Here is a 26,974-nt window from a genome sequence, read left to right as displayed (position 1 = left end):
TTATCACGTGCAGGTCTGATCAGTTTTTATGTTGTTACTTTAGGATATGCTTCCTACCTATACTGCACTTATTTCCATATACTGTAAGCTTGAATCTCTGTCTTTTGGGCAATATTATGGTAACATATTTTCCAAAACTGCAACTCCAAACAAATACACTGTTTTCTAAATACCATGTGCAGCTTCAGTACATTCTAATTTAATATTATTTTACTTTGACCATTATGAAAATGCATCTCCATTCAGACCAATGCTGCACTGTATAGAACATGCAGATCCCTTCTATTTTTTTTTTTTTTTTTAACATTCAATATTAATTTTCCAAAATTTCTCTATTTATTTTCTGGTCCCTTTATTGGATCATACTACTCTGCCAGCCGCCGTCTCTCATCACTCCAGTTGCCAGTCTCGGGTAAATTGAGTAATTAGCTGTGCCTGAGTTCAATTTATTTTCTCCATCATTTAGTCACTGCCAGTTCCAAGCGTGTTACAGAGTTTCTGCCAACCCCTCCATTATAGACTACCATGTGCCACCTCCAGTTAACATGTCGGGCACTTGTTTTCACCAAATAAGGTTCACCACAACTAAACACCTCCACCAATCAATTTGGAACTGATCATTCGCTAACCTAAGACACAGGACTTGAATGTCTTGAACCTAGAATTGAGCCTTCATGATTGCAACTTCCAACCAAGATGAAACAACTACATATTACCGACAAATTAATAAGCCAATGTGCTTTGTATGCCAAACCAACTACCCAAACCTCCTTCCTCAGCATCAGGACAAGGACCATAATCCTTTTAAAATTCAGTGTTTAGGATTAATAGAAACATATGTCGATTATAATACTGTTATAATACAGTTACAGCAGCACCACATGCGAATTATGCTTCTCTTTTAAAGATCCCCTTCGGACATGTTTTAAGACATATAAAATACTCTTATTTGAATAATAATTTAAGATTTGGTTTTTCCACAAAAAAGTTCAATTATGTAGTTAAAGATTACATCTACCCCTACCCCTATCATTGAAAAAGCCAGAGTCTAGAAATCCACATGATGTCTCTCTGTTTCACTGAAAAGTCCATTCTCAGTGTACAACTAAACTAGGTGTGATTTCTCAAAAACATACTGTACGTTCATGTATTAAACTGCGATTTAAGGTGAGCTCAGGGAAAGAGTGCCCCATTAATAGAGAAATGTGTTTTCTAGTCTGAAACTCAGCACGCACGCACAAACACGGTCAAACATCCAAGTGAAGGAATAATAAGCTGAGGGCATTTTTGACTGGAGGAGGACTTTTGAAACAGTACATTTGGGGTTTCTTTTACTTAAATATTGTCATTTCAATTTGCTAAATTACAATCAAGAAATGGTGCGTGTTTTTGACTAAACCCAACTTAGGCTCTCTGAGCAATGAACACTCTCCTCTGCTCCAACCAGTGCCAGTGTTCAAGCATGCATTGCATTTATTCTACTTATGCGTTGATAATGCATGCATGAACTAAAACGAATGTTGCTTGACTGTTTTTTTTTCCTTCTGTGTGTGAAGTTTTCATGGTGATAGACCTCTTCAGTTGGCATAAAAATGACCATGAAACTGTTGTAATTCTGTAATTATTAATCAGTGCAAATGCATGAGGGATTAAAGGACCTTGCTTGTGGTTGTGCATGTTTTATCCTGTTAAATACAAACTTTGCGTGCCTATACTTATAGCTGACCATTTTCTGACGCACACCATAAGTTTTCAGATTGATTTCTTACCTTCTAAACAGCCATTGGTCTCAAATCATTTCAGCATGTTTTACATCTTATGCAAATTTCGTGCACATACAGGTACATACACACAGAACATGCATCTATGTGTCTATTTATGTCAAACTTGCAAAGTCTGTGAATGGAGTTACATTAACCAATGGATACCCCTCTTTGTTTGTGTGTGAGTCTTAAGCATTCTGAACTATGCAGAGGTCATGAGTGCATTCTGTGCTTAGGAAAGACTTAAAGCTAGTTCCACCAAAGCAAATGATCTCGATTTATTCTCCCACTTTTTTCGCTTTCTCTCCGTTGCTCTCTCCATCCATCTCCCTCTATCTATGCCTCATACCATTACTTCTCTGTCTATCTCTCTATCTATATCAGTCTCTCTCCCCGTCTCTGGTTATGGTAATAATCTGATGTGCAGGCAGAGAAGGCACCTGTGCGAGGCTAACGTGAGATGACACCAATCTTTTCATCACAATGGGGAGCCCCACAGACCAACTTAAAAGGCGTATTTCAGGGTATTAATTGCTTGACATGGCTCACCCAGGTATGGGAAACCTTTCGTATGGCAATGGATGGCTGAAATATTTCAGAGTGTGTAACAAGCGGCGAGGTATTTCTAACAAAATCACGTGTCGTGGACAGACAAAGTTACGGTAATTGAGTTAACCACCCCTCCTTACCCCTCGCTCTTTCATGGTGTGTCTGGTTCTGTACATGAGTGAGAGTAATTTCACATGACCTGGGATTTTTGCTCTGAAACTGCAGTCTTTGGCTTTAACAGTTATTAGCTGTGGTGTAGTCTACGTGGTACGCAGGTATATACTGTATACCCACTAAGAGAGCTCCAGAATTTCCATATACCCAATTAAAAATGCCCAAGGATACGTAACAATATAGATTTGTGACAGAACTTTCGCTCCAGTGATTTTGTATATAACTGCAATAAAACAGGTTTTGCAGGGGAAGGCAACTTCAATTCACTTCCATTCATAAAATTCACCTTGTTCGCTCTTTGTCTTTGTTATAAACAGTACACCCTGTGCTGTATAAAGTTTTACCGGCCCTGTCAGTCTCTTTACTAGCCCTCTATGTGTGCCTGTCATTCGGGGTGAACGAGCATACTGCGTGCGTGTTCCGGGACCCTGTCGTATATACTGTACATGTTTATTCCATGAACGACCTGAGCACCCCTGCACCCCCCTAGACTCTCATGTGTGCTGTTATAAGACTGTTGGATTTTCTGCTTTGTGATTCATCAAGAGTGAATGAAAGCCCAAATTCTTCAGTATCAACATTAACATCATAGTTTAATGGTTGTTTCTTTTCAGTTCTCACAGTTTTTCCAAATGTATGATGTGGAGAGTCTGCTTTGGTTTGTAAAATTCCAATACAATATTAATTCATATTTTTCCATATCGAAACTTAAGGAATTACAGAAATTTGAAACTCACAATCCGCGAAAACAATGTACCTCAAAAATGTCAGCTTATCACGAACTAAGAAAAAAAACATCCCTGTTTTCAGTGGTGTGACACTGCCTTTTTTCAGATAAACCAAAATGTATTCAAATTGTTTATGTTGCATAAAAAAATTTAATTTCATAGCCCATAATCACCAAGACTGAAGATACATAGTTTTCAGAGTACATCAACAAAATGTTTTCTGACATAAACATTGTGGAATTCCGATGATATATAAAATGCCTTTATACAGAACTAATTACTTAATTTTCAAGAGTGCGTACCTGTACGGACAGTTAGTTACTACTGTAATAACAGAATTTTTTTCTGTGCTCCTTACGTCATCAGTCTCAGTGTCTCTGCTACTTTTTAATCAAGTTGTATTCCTGTCACATCTGTAGTACAGTGCTGTGCTTTGTTTAGTCGGTTTAGTGTGGTATTATCATTCCAACAGAGCTCAATTTTTTTAATACCACTCTGAATTTGATTGAGTCTGATGCCATTTAAATCCACATTATTCAGCTTTAAATATGACCCAGGTGCCTCTTTTATTATATTTTCATATGTAACTGAATCGTCGCAGTCCCTCTACAGCTGTCTGAAACAAGGCTGCTCTTTATCTGAATCATCAAACAGGCACATGACAAAAACTTATTGTTTGAAAATTTGATTTGAAGCAATGGAAATGTAGCTGGCAGTCTGTGATATCTGGAAATGATTTGATTAGCTTACATTGCATGCTTTGCATCATATAACCATTGTTGATGATCGTCAGCACTATTAATATAGTTTCAAAATATGCTGTAATATTATTACTTGACTTAAGCAACTCTGGGGCCATAGCAGACATTCACTATATTAAGTATCACTCAGTTACATCAGCAGACATTTACACTCAGTTTACTTCTGAAGGCATCATCACAGCAGTAGCTGTATCAGTTTCACTTACCTGTCCGTACCAGTTATATTCCAGCATCGTGACGACACTTGTAGCATTCACAAACAGACACAATAAAAGCTGCACTTGTAAGCTCTTGCACAACAACGAAAAGAAAAACTTAAAAATTATGGCCTGTTGCTCTCTTCTCAACACAACTACACAACTCTTACTTTCCCCTGTGTGGAATTGATGTCGTCAGGACTTTGGGGGGCTAGGCAAAAGCTAAGCCATTACACACATTTTTGTACACATGCATTGGCAAGCCTACACACACTAACTCACACACACACACACCCCTGACTCTCCTGTTGAATTTTGGCACTCCCAGGGCTTACGACCTGTTGATAATGAACCTGAACCCATTATTTTGAGTCAATGAATTGAAAGAAATAGGGCAAAGAATGAAAGCCACAGGGCCAATTAACGGCATTCTTTGATGTATTACCCTCGCTCGCTACTCAACCAGACCGCTCTGTGCCTTTTGTCTTTATCCCCTCTGTTATTCATTAATTATTCTGAGCGGGGTCAGAGTTCGTGTGGCTAATTGTGCAGACCGTCTCCCTTTGAGGATGGCAAAAGATTCGCCCAACACTGACACTCCCCCTGACTGTGCCCAGCCACCTTGAATTATGCCAATTATTCCAATTCTTTGATTTTTTTTTCCCCTCCTTCTCTCTGTTTTATCATTATACTAAGCTGTACAGCCCCCCCCCCCCGACTTATCATAGTTCAGTCTCCATCACTGGAATCCCTCTCTCTCTCTCTCACACGCACACACACGTGCACAAACAAATACATAGTAATTTGGTAAGGGTCTTGGTTATTTGAGGTAGACTTGACAGTGAAGGTCTTCTCAGGTTAAACTCTAGCTGTCACTGTCAGATCTTTGCAAACCCTTAGGCCACTTTTCTACATTATGTTTACATTACTAATTATCATTTCACACTGTGTATCACTCAGTGCTCACATGTTGCAATGAAGCTACTAAAAACAATACAGTAGCCTTACTACAATGTATTTACCCATTATAAGGTGTAGTCACAGTTTTACTTTTTAAAATCTTGCTCACAAGTCTTGCACGCCACATTCTTGACAAGAGTTAGATAAGAAGATTTGATACCACTTTCATGTCTCTGCGCTAAATAAGAGGCTACAGCCTGCAGCTGGCTATCTTAAAAATAGCTATGCATATAAGCCCCCATAAAACCATAAATTATCATTTTTACACTTTGTTTTTTGTACAGAATAAATGAACAAGATTTGACTTTTACCATAACGTCTGAAAAAAATTTGTGCCTCTGGATTTTTCACAGTCTGAGCCACTTTTAACAGGCCATTGGAAACGCATTACTCGGTTTAGGATGAAGATGAATTATTGTGAGTCGCATCACTGTTCTTGGCTACATTTTTACAAAATACCCAGCTCTTTCGCTTTTCTCTGATATCAGAATAGGTGCAGGAAATACAACATGTGGCTTTTTAGTTAAGGCATACACTGTACATATTCTTCTTGTTTCAGTTTTGTTGACTTCTTTACTTTCAGTGGAAAATAACTGGTTGTGCAGTCTGCTTCAGAGGAAAAACTTTGACATTTACTCAGATTCCATAAAAAATTCAAGAAACAAAGGCAATGCGATTCTCCGAGTGATAGCAAAAGAAAGGGGGAGATGTAATTAGATTAGGAAACGTCTATGATGGCAACCTCTCTTTAACACGATTAGGAGAACTGACAGCATATAATGGTTTAATTATCTGTAGGCCAGTGCATAAATCCCTTTATCTGAACCACAAATATGGAGGGTTGTATCACATCTGTATTATTTTTTGCTGCATTGGCCATGGTCCAGCACTACATCTCCAAATGCATATGAGTGACTGGTGGGCGCATGGTTGCGTTAGTTAGTGAGTGGAGTTTTTGATGAAGTTACACCATTGGTCGGCTGGCCGGGCGCTGTTTCCCAATGGCCGTTTCTCTTTCAAAATGAATTGGTTCAAACAGTTTCTGTAGCATCACCAGGGGGGCGTGTACAGGCCAACTTAGCGCCTTTGTCACTAGATTTAATGACTTTTCAGACCCCTTTAGCAACTTTTTTTCAAAAAAGCACCTAGCGACAAATCTAGCAACTTTTGGGACAAACCTTAGCTACCATCCCGTATAAGACAGTCGCCGGTATTGCCCCGTGAACACAAGGTCGGGCTTTCCCTTTGCAGGCACACCTCTCTATGCATCTCATTCAATTGACTGCTTGGCAGCTGACAGCTGAAAATTGATTGATGATAATTAATAATTCAATTATAATAACTATGAGGCTGGACTTATATCAGCTGACATGTATATAGATATGTACTGTACTAATTTAATTTGTAACATAACACAGCTTGTTGTAATGCTGTGCACTCTGTGGTATACCATACTCATCTTTTTCTTTCACGGATAAAACTATGATAAAAAATATTAGTTCACAACCTTTTGTTTTTTTCACAACAAAAACAAGATCAAAACTGCATCATTTCATTTGAAAATGAAAACTACGAGCTAAGCTCACAATAGATGAGAACACTTGACAACAGCTGTAGCCATGAAAATGCATAGAAATTGGGGGGAAAAAACTAAACTAAAACGATATATATATTTTTCCTGTTGTGGCTGATTGGTGGATTTTGTTTTTGCTGACTAAAACTATGCTAAAACTAACAACAATCAAACAACTAAATAGAGACTAATTAACATTTTGGTCAAAAGACTTAGACTAAAACTAAAACAAAATGAGGTGCCAAAATTAACACTACTATGAGAAATCAGTCTCATGTAATAAAGAAATCATTATCAATCTATTAACTCAGTGCTATGACTTTAAAAACCTAGATAACATTTACTTTCTCACTTCCAGTTAGATGTCAGCTGTCCCTTCAATCCCTTTGTAGCCTATTTGTCTTTCAAGAAAGAAGGCCATGTAAGATCAATGAAAGCCTATGTTAACCTTTTGTCTCTCAAGTCCTTTTGGATGTGTTTTCTTCAAAGGAAGTCCCTTGTAGCACCTTTGGCTATGGGCAACCCTGAAAGATTAGGTCCTCAGGCCATGTCTGTGTCACTGACGCCACTGGCTAAACACTGTGTCCCATTCTGACCTCCTTAATTTGGTGTGTGTGTGTGACTGTGTGAAGGTTTGCCTATCACAACAGCTGATCTTGTCTTTCTGCAGGGGACAAAGGGGGAGAGACGTTAACAAAGGACCTTGATAAGATTATGTAGTAGCCACAAGCCAAATACAAGAAGGATTCAATGATGTGACATGCTTTTTTTTTTTTTTTCTTTTAAGGCCTAGCCCGGCATTTCCTACTGTCTTTTGGCTTGAGGACGTTTCACTGTAGATCATATCTTGTGGTCGCTTTCCAACTAGGAAGTTTTTGATGGAAGCATAGATATCTGTAAAAGCACTGAGAATGAAAGTGCTGGTTTGGCTCTTATGTGTCCCATAAAAAAGTCAAAGAAAGTTAGGCGTATTTGCAGTGCACATCATTGTCTATGTTTTGTGTATATCTGCCGTATGAACATGTCATCTTTCAAATAAAAACCCGTTGAAAAAATAGTTACAGCCTTTTTCCTAGGTTGCATTCCCTGTTTTACAATGAAAATTTCATTGACAAAAATCACATTAGCCCTATGATATGCTTAATGAATTTAATATGTCCCTCTATTTTGACTTTCCAACGCAAATCCACAATCAGATGAATGTCTGCAAGATTAAGATCAATTTCACTAATGCTTTTAAACCACATTATTTTTTTCATTTCCTCTGCCACTTTGCCAGTACATTGTTCTATCAGTGTTTCCTATGATGTTACAGCGTAGTTAGGTGACAGTATTTATGCATTCAGTACATTCCCACCCAAACTCACACACACTTACAGATAAATGTGATATATATACATAAAATGTAAATCTTCTAATCTCTTTGATCTGATATACAAGGATACACACTGGATATTTTCATACATCCCACAGTTTATTACACGTGGATCATAAACACACACATACAGATACACACAAACACACTAGGGGTTCCCAAATACTAATTTTGTTGCCCTTGTCCCCCCTTCTGAGCTTATCTAGCCTCCAGGGAGACCTCCAGCCCACTCCCTCCCTCTTCTTTAAATACAGATCCCCAAACCCAGCGGGAAGCCTCTACTGGTCTCAACAAACAGTCCCTGTTTACCTCCTCCCTGATGCAACCTGTCCACTCCCCCAGTCACACACTGACACTACTACTCTCTACACATTGTACCTTTTTTTGCCCCCTTTTGAATCCTATTAGTGCGTGAACTTAGTTTAACTGAAAAAGACTGTCGACTTCACTCAATTAGGCCTAATAGGATTAGTTTGCTGGTATGGGCCTGGAGGTTTAAATAGGAATGGAATTTTGGCAGACACCTGCTCCATCCATTGCATTAATCTTATAAAGGCTATGGAGTATGCAGTGGTCCCAGTGATGGCCAGAGTTGAATGGTTGGATGAATAGCTGTACTAGATGCATGGCTTTTAGTCCTGCATTTGTAGCAAAGGAAGTGTGGCACTAGTGAACCAAAAGGTTGCAGGTATACTAGCTACTTTGTGTGTTGTTGAAATAGGAACTAAATCTTTAAGAAGTATCGTCCTGATGTTCTGTAAATGTAAAGATAGATGTCAGGAAGTTTAATACAATATTATTGTTTATCAGTTTTCTATGGAATCATATCGTGATATTATGATCATATTGTGCTATTTTGTTACACATCATAATTAAAAGTGAACAAATATGTTGTTGAAGCTTTTGTTTTATGCATGGTAAGGTTCTTATTTTGAAATGTATGACAATGTGACAGAGTTCACTGCAGTGAACATCAATATTGATCATTTTATATATGATTTTGCTTACATTTAATATATTGTTATGTATATAAATATCTGAAAAATATCCCCATTGATGTTGTAATATTGATTTCAGTCAAATACCCAGCCCTAGCTTGGATAGCGAACATTGCACTTGAATGAGGAACTCACAAGATTTTAATTTGTTCTTCGAGTTCAGTGTATGAGTATAATGCCACAATCACATCATGATTAAGAAATATATATCTTAAGCCTAAATTCTATTTTTCTGGTGTGACTACAAGGCTAGCAATAGAGGTAACCATTTTGGGATAATGTGTCAACACTCCCAAGGTGGAAAAATGTGAGGTTTCTCCATTCTTCCCATTCTGTTGAAATGGCATGAGTGCAGCGTCAGCTTCCAGTTTCTGTCAGTGATTCATAACACAAGCAGTATATCCTTTCTGTCACAATCAAAATCTTGCCACCCAAGTCCGGTATGCCTCTGTGAAAAGTGTGAGAAACGCCTGAAGGGCTGCAGTCAAAAACACCGCCACAGGACACGAACCCATTCTGAAGATGTTTGGGATGGTGGTCGAATGGAAGAATGAAGTAAATGTAAAGAGATGGGAATAGATAAGAGTCGGAGTAAATAGCAGGGGGCTTGATGAGGCCCATGTTGTTAAGGTAATTACTAACAGTCGTCTCTTAATACAAGGAAACAAACGGTCTTTTACCAGGGTTTTCACTGATTGCTTTACTGCTTGATCTTATCCACACAAAACCTAATCACTTGAACGCTTATCCCATCCATCTATGTGAGATATGAAGAAACATTTTGGAATGTAATTTTAGTTTTTTATCTTTGTATAAAGCAGGTATGCTACTGAATATGATTGTGAATACAGACTGTATAATAAGTTGATGTAGGATAAAAGAATTGAGTGACCAAAAACATAAAAAAAACAAAAAAACATCCTGAAGTAATTGCAAAAACTAGAAGCACTAACAGTAAAGGTGCAATCGGGTGAAGGCTATACATTGTGAAACCGTAATGCCCAAAATGGTTCCATTTCCATTTCCCATCAACTGATGAGGTGAATTCAGGTACCAATCTTTGCCCCTCACTGACTGTATCTATACCAATCAGAAAGGAAAAAATGCAGATAAAAATTCAGACTTAGGCAAAGTTCAGAATCGTCCAGAAAAAAAGCTGAAGTATCATAAGGCAAGGCGGTGGATTTGCCAATCAAATACATGCAAGCCTTTCTGGTAGATTACTTTGTAACATAAACAACATATTTCTAGTGTTTTCCTGGCAATCTCCACAATGTGTCCAGGAAATTATGTTTATATAGGACCAAATTTGTTTTCCCAGTTACACTGTGGTGACAAACGCAACTGTTTTTTGAGTGAAGGAAGGACCTATATTTATGTACTGCGCCAGACTTGCAGGGAGGTGGTCCGGGTGGGTGGTGGGTACATAAAGCACGGGGTTTTGATTCTAGAGCCCAGGGTTTGCTTCCGGAGAAAAAGAAACAAAAGCATTTTGGTTAAGGATAAGATCGTGGTTTCGGGTAAAAGTTAATGAACGCCCTATGTTTCAAGTCACTGTTAACCTTTTCAGTATTAAACCAGACCACAATCTTTCCCTAACCTTAACCAAATGCTGCCAGTTCTTAATAATAACCGTAAAAAAGTTCAATAATGTAGTCGTTACGAACAGATATTGTATTTTAAAACATATTTGCTGTTGCAAATTAGTAATAAATTAACAAAATTTTTAGGAGACAGGATTGCATAGTGTTATACACTGCTGTGCAGTGTGTCATTAAAATTGGGCCGCTAAGGAAAACTGTGCATCCTCAATGTTTTGAATGTGTATGTACAGCATATTTTTCCCAAATACCCTCTCTCTAAAGCAAAGAGCAGAACAGTCAAAATAATATTTCAAACATAGATATGACTGATTATATGATGGGCTAAAGAATGTGATATTGGTTATATGTGAAACCAAACACACAAGGCCAGAAAACATATCAAGGGAACACATATACACATATACATACACACATTTTATTTCACACAATGTTCACATGCTATCAGATCCCTGACTGCTGCTCCATCTGCACGGCTACCGTGCACAGGTGTCATTTGGCACATGGCTGTTTTCCTCTGCATTTGTACAGATTTTTTGGTATAACATTAGCATGTCACTTTTCAAACTAGCAGCATCAAGAAAGCATTAGTCAACGCCATGCATATGTTTCCAAATGTATTAACAGATGGTAACAAAAGCCCTAGACTGTAGTCAATCCTCTTCATTATTAATAACCATTCTTCCCAGGGGCGTCATACCAAGTCTCATACCAACACCTCACAATGTCTTTCCCGGAGGTCTCTCCATGTCCCTGGATGCTATGAATAGCAGTCTTGGTGGCCTTGAAACCCCCCTGCACCCCCACCTTGAGGGATTATGATATGTTTTATCCAGAAGTGGTCTGTGTTTTTGTTCTGTGTGTCAATTATCGGGGACAGTCTAATGGCTTGATCTCTGCTGTTGTCAGAAAAATCGGCGTAGGAAGAGGTCAAGGGTCAGCTAGAGGGGTGGTAATGTGTGTGTATGTGTGTTGTTAGGATGGAGTTATGTCCAGTGTGAGACACTAAAGAATCGAACGTGAAGTATTAAGAGGGCTATTCTGTCTAATCCTATTAGTATTTTAAATAACCCTTACGTATCAGAAGGGGTCAGGGGAAAGACCTCTAAGAAAGATCTCTCTGAAACAAGCAATTTCATCACCCAATCATATAAAAAAGATGGCATATCTATCTTTCTAACATCAAAAGATAGTTAAAATAGTATATAAATGGTGATAGATGTTTCCTTGTGGAAGGAATAATATGTTTATTGCCACTGATCTAAAATATGATCCGTAAGTATGTATTAGGCCAGGCCCCATAAAACATAATGTCATGGAAACCATTCATGTAAATGTAGCCATTAGAATAAAGATAGCATCATTTTTCCATGCTTGGAATTTTGACTCCTGATCCTTTTTTTCCCTGATAATGTAGGTTTCATCTTGTTTTTCAAGGCCCTGAATATTTCAGAGAACTTCTAACTGCTAACTTTTCTTGGTGGAGAGTGGAATGTGAAGATTTTTTTTAACTGACTTCCAGCACACTGTAGTGGTACAAAGCTCTACTAAAAGAAAAGACCATTAAAGTATTATTGAATATAAAAGAACACTGTTTCCTTTAAACGTTAATGACAGTTCCATGCCAACAGCTTAATAAAAAGCCGTATTTATTAGCTTCCTTACTGCAGTACCTTACCTATGTATAGTTCAGCTTTGATACCACATTGTTCCATCTATCTGAATTATTACACAGGTCTTCTATCTGTCTCTGTTCCTTCATTCATGCATGCATACCAGTCCAGCAGGCAAACAGCAGTCCAGCCTGCCCAGGCGCTCAGCCAGTCCAGATGGGTGGTCCAAACCAATCACCGCTGCTCTCCCATGCTTTGGCCTGCCAGTGTCCCTGCTGCCCTGACACCCTCCTCTTTTTTTCTTTGCTCTCTCTGTCTCATGCATTCCACCTATTTCTTCTCTTTGCTTCCTCCACACCAGTCTTGGTTGAGTCATGGCTCCTTCCCTTTTACTTGGGCTGTTTTCTCTGCCATATTTTCCCCCTCAAAATGTTTGCAATTTGCGCCTCTTTCTCACTACTTTTTGACCATTTTCTGCTTTACACACCATCTCACTTCTCCCCCTGTCTGTCACTGAGCTGTAGTTGACCTTATGGATGGGCCGAGAAAGGGTTTCCAACGTGAATCAGCCATTTTATCACACTTCAATCTCCAATCAAAAATTCCACAGTGCAAAACGATGGGTCTTCACAGTTAAGGGTTTTAAATGATCTTTTGTTGTAACAGGAATGAAATTCACAGGCAAAAGGCATTTGTCAAGCCACTGCATTTGTCTTTGATTGCCACAGTGCATACAAGCTGGCAAGTTGAATTTGTGGAAATTTTCGCAATAACACGCTAAAGTTATGTGTCTGTTTCCACCATGACTCACAGGCTCTGCAATGGATATTAGACAAACAACCCTTGAGTTGTAGTGTGTATAGAGGCATTTATCCACAATGTTGTATTGACAGCATTTTCAGAACACATCAGATTTGATTTTGGATCATACTACGGGCCTAACATGACACTGTTTGTGCAATTTAAGTGAGCATACTGAGGATATTATATACTTAAAGCAAGCTATATCATAAAAAACCTCGAGAATGTTAGAACTATCCTTACCTATGATTCTCCGCAGAAAGCCATTTCAGTGTACTGAGACACTGTGGTTTTTATCACCATATTAGATCAAATATGAATTTAATATGTATTCTCAGGAAATGGATAGGACATAGGTAGTTTAATGGGCACCTTTCAAGTCTGGGAAGACAAGAAATTAGTATTTGAAATGTGGAGTTCAGTCACGCTTCTTTTGTCATAAAAGCACTATAGAGACAGTTCTCGAGGCCACAGAGTGCTAGTAAGTTTTGTTCTTTTAATTTGGAGAAGGAATCTACCCCCTCCTTATGCCACCGCCTCCACCTGCATCTACCTAACCACTCTTCCTCTTGTACTGAAGGGGCCAACTTGTACCTTGAGAGAGATATTGACTTCACAAACACTCACGTGCATTTGCACATGCACACAAACACGCACATCAAACACAAGACCAACTTTGGCACATGAAAGGCCTCCTCCAGAAGTGAAAAACATACTGTAACAATGCTTTGAAGTCTATCAGTCATCCATCTAATGGAGGGATGTTTTCTGTTCCTCCTCCTCTAAAAGTCTGATTCATATCTCCTTTCCAGAAATTCCCTCCCTAAAGCCTAAGAGACAGCCGATCTGGGAGTTATTTGGCTCTACTCACAATAGCCTCACCATATCCCAAACATAAAAAATTCAGTCTCACTTTTGCATCAGAGCAATGCTGGAAAATAGTTGTGATTTTTTTTTAAATCCCAGGTGAGACCTGCAATCTTTGTGCAATCTTAAAATAAAAATACAAAAAACAAAACACAACAGTATGCATACATCCAATGGCATAAAGTAATTGCAGGAGCCAGTTATGGCTCAGTGATCTGTCAGCACATTGTGTGTGGGGGTTTTTAGTTGCCTGGACAATGAGATCGAAGTCAAAAGAAATGTCCCCTAAAACACAGAGTTCATTCAAATGGTTCCTGACGTGTGTGAACAACAGCAATGTAGTAACAGAATGTAATTAAGAGGCAGATGGTTACACATATACTGTAAGAAGACACCTGTTACCACTGTAAGTAGCATTTGAAAAGACCAATATCAATAAAATGTATAACAGTGATCACATCCCTGTTTCATTAACCCTTTTTCAAACGCCTCTAAACAGCTATGATGAATAGGCTAAAATGTGTCATTGATGTTGTTTACATGCAGCAGGCAGGAGGAGGTTCCCCAGAGGAGGCCTGCTGTGTTTACGACCTGGTGTGGTTTCATATTTATGACAGCTGATGCATTTGATGGAACTCTGCAATTAAACATGTGACAACATTTTTTCAACCCGACAGTTTAGCATTTATATACCTGTGGTGATGTATGGGCTATTAGGGGAAGCATGTGGACAAGAACATTGATATTGATAGTAGGTCTTTTAAACAGGAGGTGTTAGGTGTTGATATAACAATCACAGCTTTTGTCTGCTGCATTATAAATTCAATGTGAAGAGACTGAGAGGAACAAAGGGAGTTAAATGTACAAAAAAACTGACACGGGACATACCAACTATGGGCATATAGAAATATATTAATATAAGATTTTGTTCTGATCTTTAGAACAATGGAACTGTATCATTATACTTTAATTTCCTGGAATTTGATGCATTAATATAAATGTAAAATAATATTTGAGTATAACACAGATGGATACCTAATATTGGTGAACCATCAATACTGTAATTGAAAGCATGTTAGCATGCAAACTTCCGCATTTAGCTCAAAGCACCCTGTAGACCCTCACATAATTGAGTCATCAATAATTATGATTGTGATTTATTAATTTATTTTCAACATTCTGAATAGGACAGTGTTACCATGATATTCTGTTGTGTCTACCTACCTTCCATATGTTTTCGGATTGGTGCCAAATAGGGGGTTGTGCTCTGGTGTAGGCTCCACCGTAGGGACACTGGGAGCGAGAATGATGAACAGTGCCGGAGGGACAAGCGGGATGGAATTGAGGCCAGCTATGTGGGTGTGGTCCAGAATTATATAAACCCTGTCCATCATCTCTCTGACTAATCACCCACTGGTTGTTTGGGCTGGAGTACGACTGGAACATTTCTGACAACCCGGAACCGTATCTAAGGAAAAAAGAAAAAAAGAAAAAAAGAAACAACAATTAAGTAATGAAATTGTTACATAATCCTTATTAAATCATGATTTAGTCTTGAATTTCTCAGTACTCCAGACTAACTTGGTAGCACAACCAATGCTACCAACTTTCTCAGTTGGTCGCACCAGCACATGATTTGGTTGCCGTTCTTCTTTTGCTGTTATAGGCAGTGTTGAACGTGATGACCACTTCATTTTCCTCCGTTGAGTGATTACTCTCATCTAACCGCTGAAAAGAAGCAGGCAGGAACTCAGTTTAACACAGTGACCATGCCAATGGGGCACCAAAACAGCCTAATGGTCACCAATGGCAACCACGTGAAATTTTAACTCATGCACTCATAAAAAATGGAAACAGACTGGAGCCCTGCAGTGATTAACTTGTTAAGGAGAGGGAGATGAGAGGGCAGAAGTTAGATGCATGGGTGGATGTGGTTGTGTGTGTGTTTGTGAATTTGCCGATTTGAATACATTTACAGTCAGGTACATTCATCAGTAAAAATGGTTACAAAGCCATAGTTTGTCAGGTTGCTAATCCTAAAAGCCGGCCAATATCAAAACATTAAAGGAACACTTTGCAGATTTTGAACCACATCAGCACATATTAGCCACAGGGTGGTATGTCTGTCATGTCCAGACTACTTACTAATATTCACTGTAGCCATCTATAGCAGAGTCCTTTCCTTCTGCCTCCAAATGACGTATTTACCATAAATAGATACCCAAAGAAGTACAGTAACTATATTGACTTTGTCTTAGCTCTTTTTTTTTTACTTTCTACCCGGGAGCCTCGATGTCTGCTGTCAGATTTGACAACTTTCAAAATTACCCACTTTCTAAAGGAAACTTGCCCAGAACTGCATTAGATGGGGAAAAGTCATCAACAGCCGATGGTCCCAAGGGGAGCCAAGGGCACAAGTATGCAAGTAAGTAAGTACTTCATATCTAAATTACGATATTTGAGTGCAAATTAGCTGTCACTGCCACTGGAGTACTAATGGAGAATACATGCAAAATAGGAGTCTTGTACATTTGCTACTATGCAGAACTGATTGAACACAAAGAGAAGCTAGGTAAAAAAGAAGAAGATGTGTGATTATAATCTCGGTGTCTAGATTCTGCCTCTCTCTCTCTTCTTTCTCCTTCTCTCTCCTTATGTGCGAGGTTAATTGGCAAGGCATATGGCTGCCTGGCTGTCCAAGCATGGTGCAAACAGCATTTAATTGACTTTATTCTGTCACCAACATTGCAGAATACCTCCGTTGCAGAATTTGCCAGGCAGTTCTAGGCACTGTGTAAAAATGTGTTGATGACGTGGACCGGGCATGAGAGAACAGGTTTTTGTAAACGTAGAGACGGGGTTTTTGTCCACCTAGTTGCATTCCTACAAGAATGGTCATTTGGAACAACCGGTTTGTTTGTGTGAGTTTGGCCTGAGTCTTTGTCTGTGATTTGTGAGCCTCTCTGTTAGCCCATGAGCAGAGCATCTTTTTTAAATAACAATTAACGGGCTTGACTGGCTTTGTTTTATGGGTATGGGAATGTCACTCAACCAGGCTTTTGTCACCCAGTTACCCAGCACCATTACTAACCCATAATGTGTGTAGTTAGGTCAAATGGCTCAGGGTCAGAAATAAAATACATACCTTCAGTCATTATATTTAAATTTCATACATTTGAGTTTGACTGCCAATACTGAACCATTTAATTTGATATTATTATTTTATTGTATGCATCAACACAGAAAATGTATTTGATTGATATGGCTCAAAATAGAATGTGGTTATTGCTGTAATTGTGTTACGCTGTAATTTTAATGAAATTAAATTTAATATTTTCTCATGTTCGGGTGACATAAAGCATCTTGACATAAGGGACTTTGATTGGAATAATAAGACCACTGGCCATGGAGAGGCACAACTGTCACTGACATATGGCTTGTGGAAAACTTAAAACTCTCCCAACCTGGGTTTAAGACCAGTCTGAGCTTTCGTATGAACAATGAACACAGGTTTTTATAATAACTATAGGTTTAACCACTTCTAGTTATCATCTCCAGTGTAAAACATTGCAATTTACTTTGGTTTACTTGAGTTAAGGGTCATAGCCACATATTTACCCAAAACCAGCAGTCTGGTGTGAACAGTTAAACGCAGATCGCAAACTGAACCAATGTTCATTATCTCAGGTCCCACACAGGGTTTGTGTGTAAAAGTGTTATAAATGAGGATTGTTGATCCAATGTTGGCAACACTGGAAGAAGCAACTGCTTCCAATTGTAATTCAGTCAACCCTTTGTTGCGAGATGTGTGGCTCTGGAATTTGAAATTCACAAGTTTAGTTTCTAAAACTCTGGTTTTTAATTGAATTGTTCCTTGTTTTTATTGGTACAGTATTCACATGAAAAATTTACAATACGGGAAAAATTTATGGCTGCATTAATCCTCTTGCATTAAGCTCATCCTTAACCATGATCTCAACATTCCTTATACAGATTGTAAAAGGAATCCATTAGAGAGATGAGTGATACTCTAATATACTTTACTAATTTCTTATCTATAGTGATTTTGTGTTGTTGTTAATCAGCATAATACTTGTAAAGCCTTTTTTATTGTGTGTGTGTTTTTTAGTAATGAGTGTGTGTGTGTGTGTGTTTTTTTTTCTATTTCTATTATTTCGTCCGTCTTTATTTCCCCATTTCCACCAAACTATTGACTGTCGGTAATGTGTTCCTTTAATGAGCACCCTCAGGCCGAGGCAGCATTCCCATACTCTGATTACTAAGGACTAACATTGGTTGTTGTAGTTAATCTCATTAAACGTAGTCCAGGATTCCAAAGTCAAGAAGTCTCTAATCAAAATTTAGGAAGCCATTTAAGACATAATCTGGTTTAATGTAAATCCTGACTGGGAGGCTTGTCCTGAGAGTCTCTGGTGTTCTCCTCCCCTTAATTAGCTTACCCCAGCCAGCACGGCTCAGTATTGACTGTCTGCTGAATGACCACATAATGCTATAAACAGTGTGACTGTGATGTCCTGAACTCACGAGACCAACACCTAATGATCCCCTCGTTGTTCAACAAGTGTTACCCGTGTTTGACTTCATTTTATTCCCACTGAGAAGTGACGGTTATCTAAAGGCCTCCTGCTTCTCGTAGGGTTTACAGCTATAAAAAGCCTCGTTGTTGCTGAAAGACAACAGGCGATCGTGCTGCATTGCTTACGCTTCAGGCCTGGTTAATGTCTCTGGGGTCTGACTAGTTTATTTGTCAGCCGTGACAAATTCCCTCTAGGTGAGTAACATATAACAGTAAAAACCAACGTAAATTGTGCGGGTAATCCCAAGTTGTCTGTCTGTCTGTCCACATTACAGACTTACACAAACCCTCACCCACCCACGTGGAGACAGGAAGTTTGGAGTATCATTGCTGAGGATTTTCGGAGTGTCTGTGTCACAGATGAGAAAACACACACACACACACACAGACACACAGACACACACACACACAGTGACGTTGGCCTCATTAAAACCTTTCCCATAGATGTACAGCTTTGTACAGCTCTCCACTCATCATCACCTCCAATCCGCTCAACCCTTGCCTCCCTTTGAGCTCCACTATTTATTTTCATCAAGGCCTATCTCTCTCCTTCCTCCTCTCTATGTCTCTAGCTCTCCCTCTCATCCACAGTGGACTTTGTTGCTGCGCTGTCATGTATCGAAGCACCAATTTATTTGCTTTTTTCACCGCTAATTCTTTCTTATTGTCCCTCCCGACGTCCCATCGCGTCGGGAACAAGGCCGCTGCGAGAGTTTTTTTGCTCCCAGTGCTAAAGACATGAGTCAGTGAGCCAAGATAATGATTAAGAGCTCAGACACTCAGGAGATCCAGCCTCTATCACTGATCACACCAGTAAAGTCTTCTTAACATACACTCCTAATACAAGGTCATTATTCCAGAGACTATTCAGTTTGTGTGAAGAGCTGAGGTCACCCTTTAGAGCTGCATTCTAAACCTGTGCGGTTCAGCTGTTCCTCAACTGTTTGCTCTGACTCCTATCATTAAACTAGAACTTTGATATTGCCTAGCTTTTTAAAGAAGTCATGCAAAATGTGTATGAGATAAAATAGAAATTTATATTTCAATATTTCACTTTAGTTTAACCCTGCTTTAGTTCCCTAAAAACTTAATAAGCTGCACTTGAAAGTCCAAAAACAGTACAATAGAGAGATAAAAGAGAAGAGAAAAAGAATTACAGGGTTATTGATCTTCTTCTATCATCTTTGTAGATGGATTATACCATGGATTATACATAATACATTAATCATACTGCAAATACAGACACTTTAAATTTTAGCGTACCTCTCAACATGTAGCCTCTGGACAACTATAACTGCATTTGACTTGCTATTGCTTGAGAAATAACAGAATTAAAACCCATAACTAACATTTACCTCTCTTTACCTCAGGTAATAATAATAATAATGATGATATAGCAACTAATCTCATATAAGACAATCTTTGATGCCTAAACAGATCTTTGATCAAGTCGCTGCAAATAAGACAGACAGGCATGTCTGGGGCAGCTTAAACTGGGGCAATGTGACATAAAGAAGCTCTATACAAACAATGTATTAATGTGTTAGAGCCTAGTTTCTAGTAATAATTTGGCCAATATACTAGTAAGTGAAAGTGTAAAGTTGTCTCAAAACTCTGTAAGTTCTGATGTGGCTGTTTGATAGCATGCAATAGAGCCTGACTAATACTGGATTTTTGAGACATCAGTATTTGAGGGTAAAAGAAAAACAGACATTAGCAGAGATTCATCTTTTAGCATAAAGAAATAACATGCACAAAAACATATGATTTGGATCCCAGAAAACTTCTTTATAATATGTAATGTGAATGCTTACAGGACAGAGTCGCATCTTAATTCTTATATTGTTTGTTGATGCTTGCAAGATCTAATGAATATCCATGTAGTCTACTGGTGCAAACGGATATGAAATGGCATTCCCAAGAGTAATTTATTGCCTTTACATGACATTTGTAACATCTTTATAGCAGATATTATCTGCATTACCAGTAAAAATTAAAATATTTGGTTTTAATTCAGTAATTTTCCTCATCACTAAGCAATTAATATATTTACTTTTTATACACGATTTTAATTTAAAATTTGAGCATCTCCACTTGAACTGTAAACTACACGTCTGCATGATCATATACTTCAGTTATAAGCGCTTGGGAAACACCTTGCGCTCTCACCTGTCACATAAAGACCAAAGATTATTTATCATGGTCTTTCTCTCCTCTAGTTAATTTTTAGAACGTGTGTGAAACCAGTCTGTACAAAGGAAAGAGAGCAAATACTCTTTAGACCTCTCGCTAGACCCCTCTCTCTAAATTGAGAGATTCTGTATGTGTCTACTTCTCCATAAGTCAATCAGATCCATTCTGTGACTTCAAAGACTGGTTTTCAGGAAGAGACTGTAGACCGTGGATGAACATTCACTTTCACTTTTCATTGGTCAAGGCGGTGCACCACCGCTGAGAGGAGGTTGCCAAAGTCTGACTTTGAAGTCAGTCCTCAGAGCAGACAATGTTTACATTCTTCCAGCACATTACGCCCTCCTGCCCACTGCTTCTTACACACATCTCTCTATTAGACTGTGCAAACACTAAATAAAAAAACTGATACAATAGGTTTCATCATTGACATTATTATGATTATTATTTTTGTTTTTGTTATCCCAGATAATTCATTTTAAGGGGAAACAATCATGGACAGGGCATAAAGAAATGCAATAATGTACTTCTTTTGAAATGTATTTCAAATCCAAGTTGTCATTTCCAGATTAAGCACTAGATGGTGTCGTATGCACTCATTCAACATCTTAAAAAAAGACATTTTCATCATTTCCCTCGTGAAACTGCAACTTAAGGCTCCGCAAAACTATGATAAGAAAAAAAAAGTCCACAAATGTTTGAGAAGACGTGTGTGTGTGGGTGTCATCAGCTGTTTCTAAATGACTTTCCTGTCAAGCCATGACTCAGACAAGAATGATCTCTCAATAAAATAGCAATACTCATGGAGTGCCCTGTGCACAAACCCTAATTTCAAAGCAGCGCTGCACACTACACCAAGTTTGCACCCCATCCTCTGAACATACACCCAGCCATGTGGCACGGCACACATCTCTGCTATTGCACACTCCTATCCTCAAAAAACTGAAATCCTCAATTCAGCCTCTTTGCTTTCTAGGATTATTTCTGACAGATATTTTGTTCAAAATACTTTGAGGGGAAAAAAAACGATCTAGTCATCGTGGTTGTGACTCATCGTCCCATGAGGCCTTTACACATGACCACCTTCTTTGCCCTTTGGCTCATTCTATCCACACGGATATCCCCCTCCCCAGCCCCAAACATGCACACGCATACACAGCTCTGAAAACATCTTTCCCATGATGCAAGATTGGAGAAGTTCGCAGGGTTTTTTTCTTTTCCATATTGTAAATAATATCAGGTGACTAAAAATGAGGAAGTACCCCATGAGGAACTTTAAAGATTTTCCCGCTTTGTCATTCTGACCTCTCAAAGCTGCACTCAAACAAACATACAACGTGCTCACGCTAGGACAAGATGTTTACAAAGTGACATGAGGGACACAAGAACTAATGCAGCATGGTAATCTTTTACAAAGTCAATTTCATGAAATAATATGAGTACAGAGAGGAGCAAAAGTCCATTTACCATTTTTACATCTAAGTAAAAATTTAGAAAATTACATGGCATTGACTGTGAAAAGTATTTAGACAAAAACCATTTTAAAAAGAAAAATAATGCAGTAACAATAATTAAAATCCATTTATTTCAGATGCTTGAGACGATATACAGTAACAAAATGACAGGTCTTTGTTTTGTCAGATAGCATAACTATAACAATAACCTGGGGCAGATTATTATAGTAAACATTCTCTTTCATCTCCAAAATCTCCATCTCAGGAATCTCAGAGAAGTATGTGTCCCTCTTTAAAAGTGCCCTTATCTAACCAAAATATATGCATTCTTAAATTTTGTATTATCTCTAGATATCTATGAACAAGAAATACATGGATTTAAGAGCCAAAAAAAAGTGTTCCTTACATCCAAAAACATTCCAACTTGGCACTAACAAACTTCCTGTTAAAACAGGATGCTGCTTGTGGAGAAATGTGGTGATGGGCTTCTTTATCCCTTAGACACATTATAGCACACCGTATAATTACAGGACTATGTTATTTGCTAGTCTGTGTATTTGACAAAAAAAAGGGAATCTAAATTACCTTTAGTTCAGAGGTTATGGAAGACAGGTCCCCTTGGTATAGTATGTGTCTACTTATCTACTCCAAAATCCAACTTCTATTTAACTTGCTTGTTGATCTACGTCCATTCTGATGTTTAATCATTCCTGGAAGCACTGACCAATGAAAGGCCCCCAGATTTAAACCAGATTGTGTTTCCTCTTTTTTCTAGCACCCAGGAGCGGGGTGCAAAGGGAAGCTTGTTTGTCACCTGCCCCTATATCCAAGACAGAAATAATCACTGATTCTTGCAAGTCATTGTGTTGCATAATCATGGTTACCCATAAATCCAATAGATTTAAAAACTTTAAAAGTTACAAAAACAAATGTTAGTTTTACAATATTGTCTGTTGTATATAACTTTGCAAACGTTTGAATTTTTCTGGAAATTCTCAACAAAATCATGGCACTTACCTGGTAAATTACAAGATACTTCAGCCGATAATGCAGCATTCACACTTTGATGTTGTTGTCAAGGTCGATAGTAAATATTAAGGCTTGACTTTCAAGTGTAGACTGAATGCTGTTAATTTCATATTCTTGAGACAGTTTGTCCATAACTGATCAGCGCTGCTCAGCTTGTAAGAACAAAAAACACAAGTGTTTTTGGTCAGTCTTATGAAACGGTGACATTTCATTCTAGAGGAAAAGGGCTCTGATACTGCATTCGTGGCCACACTGCAATCTGCATAATGACAATGATGAACAACCCATCAGTGACGAACTGAGAGAAAAAGCCCCCAAATTCCCTTTAAGTTGCATGTTGATTGTGTTTATTCATGGCAGTTAGGTTGATGAGGGAGCAATATGGAGGAGGCTGGATGGACACTTGTTACATGTTACCGTTAAAATAGCAGACATCTCTTGACAAAGAACAAACAGCAGAGGCAGACTGAAATCAAGGCGTCTGCGAAAGCTCTCAGGAATGCAAATTCAAAAGCACTTCATTACTTGCTTTTTCCCTGCAATCTTGTGTCTGAGAGACTGAACTAAGTGGTTAATCAAGCCAAAAACCAAACCATGTCTGAGGGGCCAGAGAGGACACACCTTTGCTCACCGACAAGGCCAAGACTATGTGGGTATATGTGTGTGTCCACAGGATATATGTAAAATACACAATAGCGGTTATTTTGGATCCATACCAGATCAGGAAGATCTACATAGCTAAAAGTTACAATCCCACTCACTGTTAATTATTATGAAATAATCACAATCACTTGTTATGATAATCTGAAACCAGAAATCTGAAATCATTTTGGACAATACAAAGCTTCAGCACAGTATGGATTCACTTGAGCAGAAAGCTAAAGACACAAAGGTTCATTACATTGTTACAAAATTAAAGTATAACAAGCCCAGATGTCAAGTTACCCGTTAGTGGAAGAGGGGAAAAATAATTAAGTAAGTAACATCCTAACATTCCTCAGAATGTTATAGTTCACCCTGAGGGGAATATGAATGTCTGGTCCAAATTTCATGGCAATCCGACCAAAATGTGTTGAGATATTTCAGTGGTGGACGCATCGCCCAACTGACGCCACGCCACGCCGCCACTGTGGCTAAATTGCATTTGATTTATAACCTTTTTGCACAGTTGCAATTCTTGTGAAACTTGAAAAAAAAAAAAAAAAAACACGCCTGGAGTTTCAGTGAGTATACAAGTATGTATTGAAGTATTTCAGTGAGCATGTTTGCTCATAGTGCCGTATTCCAGAGTAGGTTGACAAGACACCATATTTTATTGTGTACTGTGTAATATTATAGCTTTCAAACGAGCCCTGTTCACAAATACTTGCTTCCAGGATCTGACGGCTGAGGGAAGGGAATCGGAATGCTAAGAAGAAGAAACTAGTAAAAACTCCGGACATGCTGGTTAAGTTATTATAAAAGCCCTTTCACACATACATTCCATGACATTACTCTAAACAAATCGTCTGAACTATTCTGGTAGACGCGGCAGCATTCTCTTGGCCTCTGTTGTTCACATTAGCAAGGCTTTAACACAATTTTAATGCTATGTGACCATTCACATAACAACAGCATTGCCACTAAAGTCCTCTGTTGTCTGAAATTAGATGGGTTTTACGTCAGAGCGTACATGCTTGTAGTGGTGACGCTTTTCCTCACATAATACGCCAGTATGAAACTGTAGTAGCCATGTTACATTGCTAAAATTGCCTTAACTGATTTAGTGCAATAGAAACATAAGATTCAATTTCACATGTAACAGTAAAATGCTATAAAATTACATTAACAGAATGTTCTAAAGTCTTCTGCATGGATGAACAATTGTTATTGTAATATTGAACATGTGCCACATGTATATGTTCCACTATCTTTTTGATCATATGCTGTATGATATATTTTTATCATATTTTAAGCTGCAAATAGAATCAATTTAACATTGCAGCTAACCATTATTTTCATTCTTGATTAAGTGACTAGCTTTTCGGTCTATAAATATTACAAAATATAATGAAAGATTTGCAGCACATCTTCTCTGAACCCGAGGTGACATTTTCAAACTGCTTTTTTTGTTTGACAAACAGTCCAAATCCAAAACATTAAATGTACTCTCACAGAAGACAGAGATAACTAGCAAATATTTAAATTTTTGAGGCTAGATCAAGTAATTTTTTGTCATATTGGCTTAAAAAATAATGTAAACAACTGATCAATGTCAAAATTGTTGCAGATAACTGTTGCTGATCGTCAATTGAATTAATCGACTAATAGTTTTGGCTTTCAATCAATTTAGACTGTCTACCTAATCCAGATATTAGTGGGACTATTGTAGGTTTTAAAGAAATGTTTTCCATGATCTCTGCAGGGCTCAAATCAGGCCGAATAATCTCCCTTATATCCAAGAACATGCCATGCGCTTGACAAATGACCTTGATTTACTTATGACATAGGGATTTCTCGCCCTGATCTTGTTATTGTTGGATAGACAAAATATGCAGCATGCGAGTGCGTGAGCAAACTCGGCAATAGCTGATATTTGACATTAGATTTATGGGCGGAGATTATGACCCAGATCGACCCAGATCAGTGTCTGATCTGATGTACAGCCTACGAAAGAATAGACACCACCAGCTGCACTGAGGATTCATTATGGCTACACATAATAGAAAAGGAGACAGTAGCTCATTGTGATCTATATATTTATTTGTCATACCACCATCCCTCTCTGTCTATAGCTTATGAATATTTCCCCCTTTTTCCTTCAGATTCTTTGAGAGACACACTCGGAAACCTTGCCTAAGTCGACACTCTTTGTCCAAAAGTTTCCTTGAAAGGCACCTGGTTTTATTCTGGGCCTCTGTTGTATCTTCAAATGCCTGGTTGTCTCTCTTTTCCTTCATTCTAATCGATGAACTCGGTACAATGAAATGGTACCTGCCTGCAGACCCAAAATAAGAGCCTCTGAAATGAACCCCCAACCCCACCCCCAGATGGCAATTGTATGTGGCTGTGTCTTGTGTCTGGTTTACCTGTGGGTCTTTGATCATGCCAGCATGCGACAGTGTTTGATTCCTGGGGTACTTTGACAGTTTGCAGGCAAGCAAAAGGCCCTGCTGTGTCTGAAGTGACATCAGAGGCGACATGGCCTGAAAAGCAGGCATCCAGCCGGGAGAAGATCAAAAGAGACACAAACTTTAGCGAGAGCCATTGTGAGGTACACAGTGGTTGCTGGCTCCCATAACTTTTCCCTTTGTACGTTTTTTATATCGCTCTCTTCTCCCTCTCTTATCTTCTTCTCAGAGTGTTGAATGGCTCAGTTAAAGGTCTGTGAGGTTTTTATCTGATGTTGACCAAAAAAAAAAGACACCTTGTATTTGTTCCCTCTCTCAGTTGTCCCTTAGGGTTTAAGGCTGGTGTGTGTGTATACGTTCACAATGGCGCACATCTCCTTTAAAATGTAAGCATTATGCCATGGGGAAGTTGTAATTGAAATAATAAAGACGGATTAAAAAGAATGTAATCTCTGTAATATGCTGGACAATGACCTGATGTTAGTTCAAAAAGCATTTTTCTCTATGGAGAGAAATTAAATAAAATATTGGATGTGAGCATGAGGTTTATGAGAGCCTTAAGTGAAATGAACAGTACTGATCAATCATTTCAGTCACTGTAATTACTGCCCAAATTTGCTAATGTATGTAATTA

The 26,974-nt window shown here is 38.4% G+C and overlaps 1 protein-coding gene across 5 annotated transcripts in view; it reads right to left on the bottom strand.

Annotated features, from left to right (window-relative positions):
* Positions 1–22,871, bottom strand: part of tfec (transcription factor EC) — a 52,869-nt gene extending 29,998 nt beyond the window's left edge. For 4 of the 5 annotated variants that reach the window (XM_040152372.1, XM_040152388.1, XM_040152397.1 and 1 more), the window contains exons 1-2: positions 22,787–22,871; positions 15,185–15,428 (exon numbers count right to left, since the gene is read on the bottom strand). In XM_040152372.1, coding sequence (XP_040008306.1) covers positions 15,185–15,406 — 222 coding nt within the window. In that variant the 5' untranslated portion in view covers positions 15,407–15,428; positions 22,787–22,871. Of the gene's footprint in view, positions 1–15,184; positions 15,429–15,541; positions 15,579–22,786 lie in introns of those variants that run through there. The other variant, XM_040152379.1, reaches the window with a different exon arrangement.
* Positions 22,872–26,974: the final 4,103 nt, after the last annotated feature.

This window comes from Xiphias gladius, chromosome 2 (assembly GCF_016859285.1).
Source record: "Xiphias gladius isolate SHS-SW01 ecotype Sanya breed wild chromosome 2, ASM1685928v1, whole genome shotgun sequence".
NCBI classification, from domain to species: Eukaryota; Metazoa; Chordata; class Actinopteri; order Istiophoriformes; family Xiphiidae; genus Xiphias; species Xiphias gladius.
The sequence above is the reverse complement of the archived record's forward strand: the minus strand, read 5'-3'. Positions and strand labels throughout refer to the sequence as shown.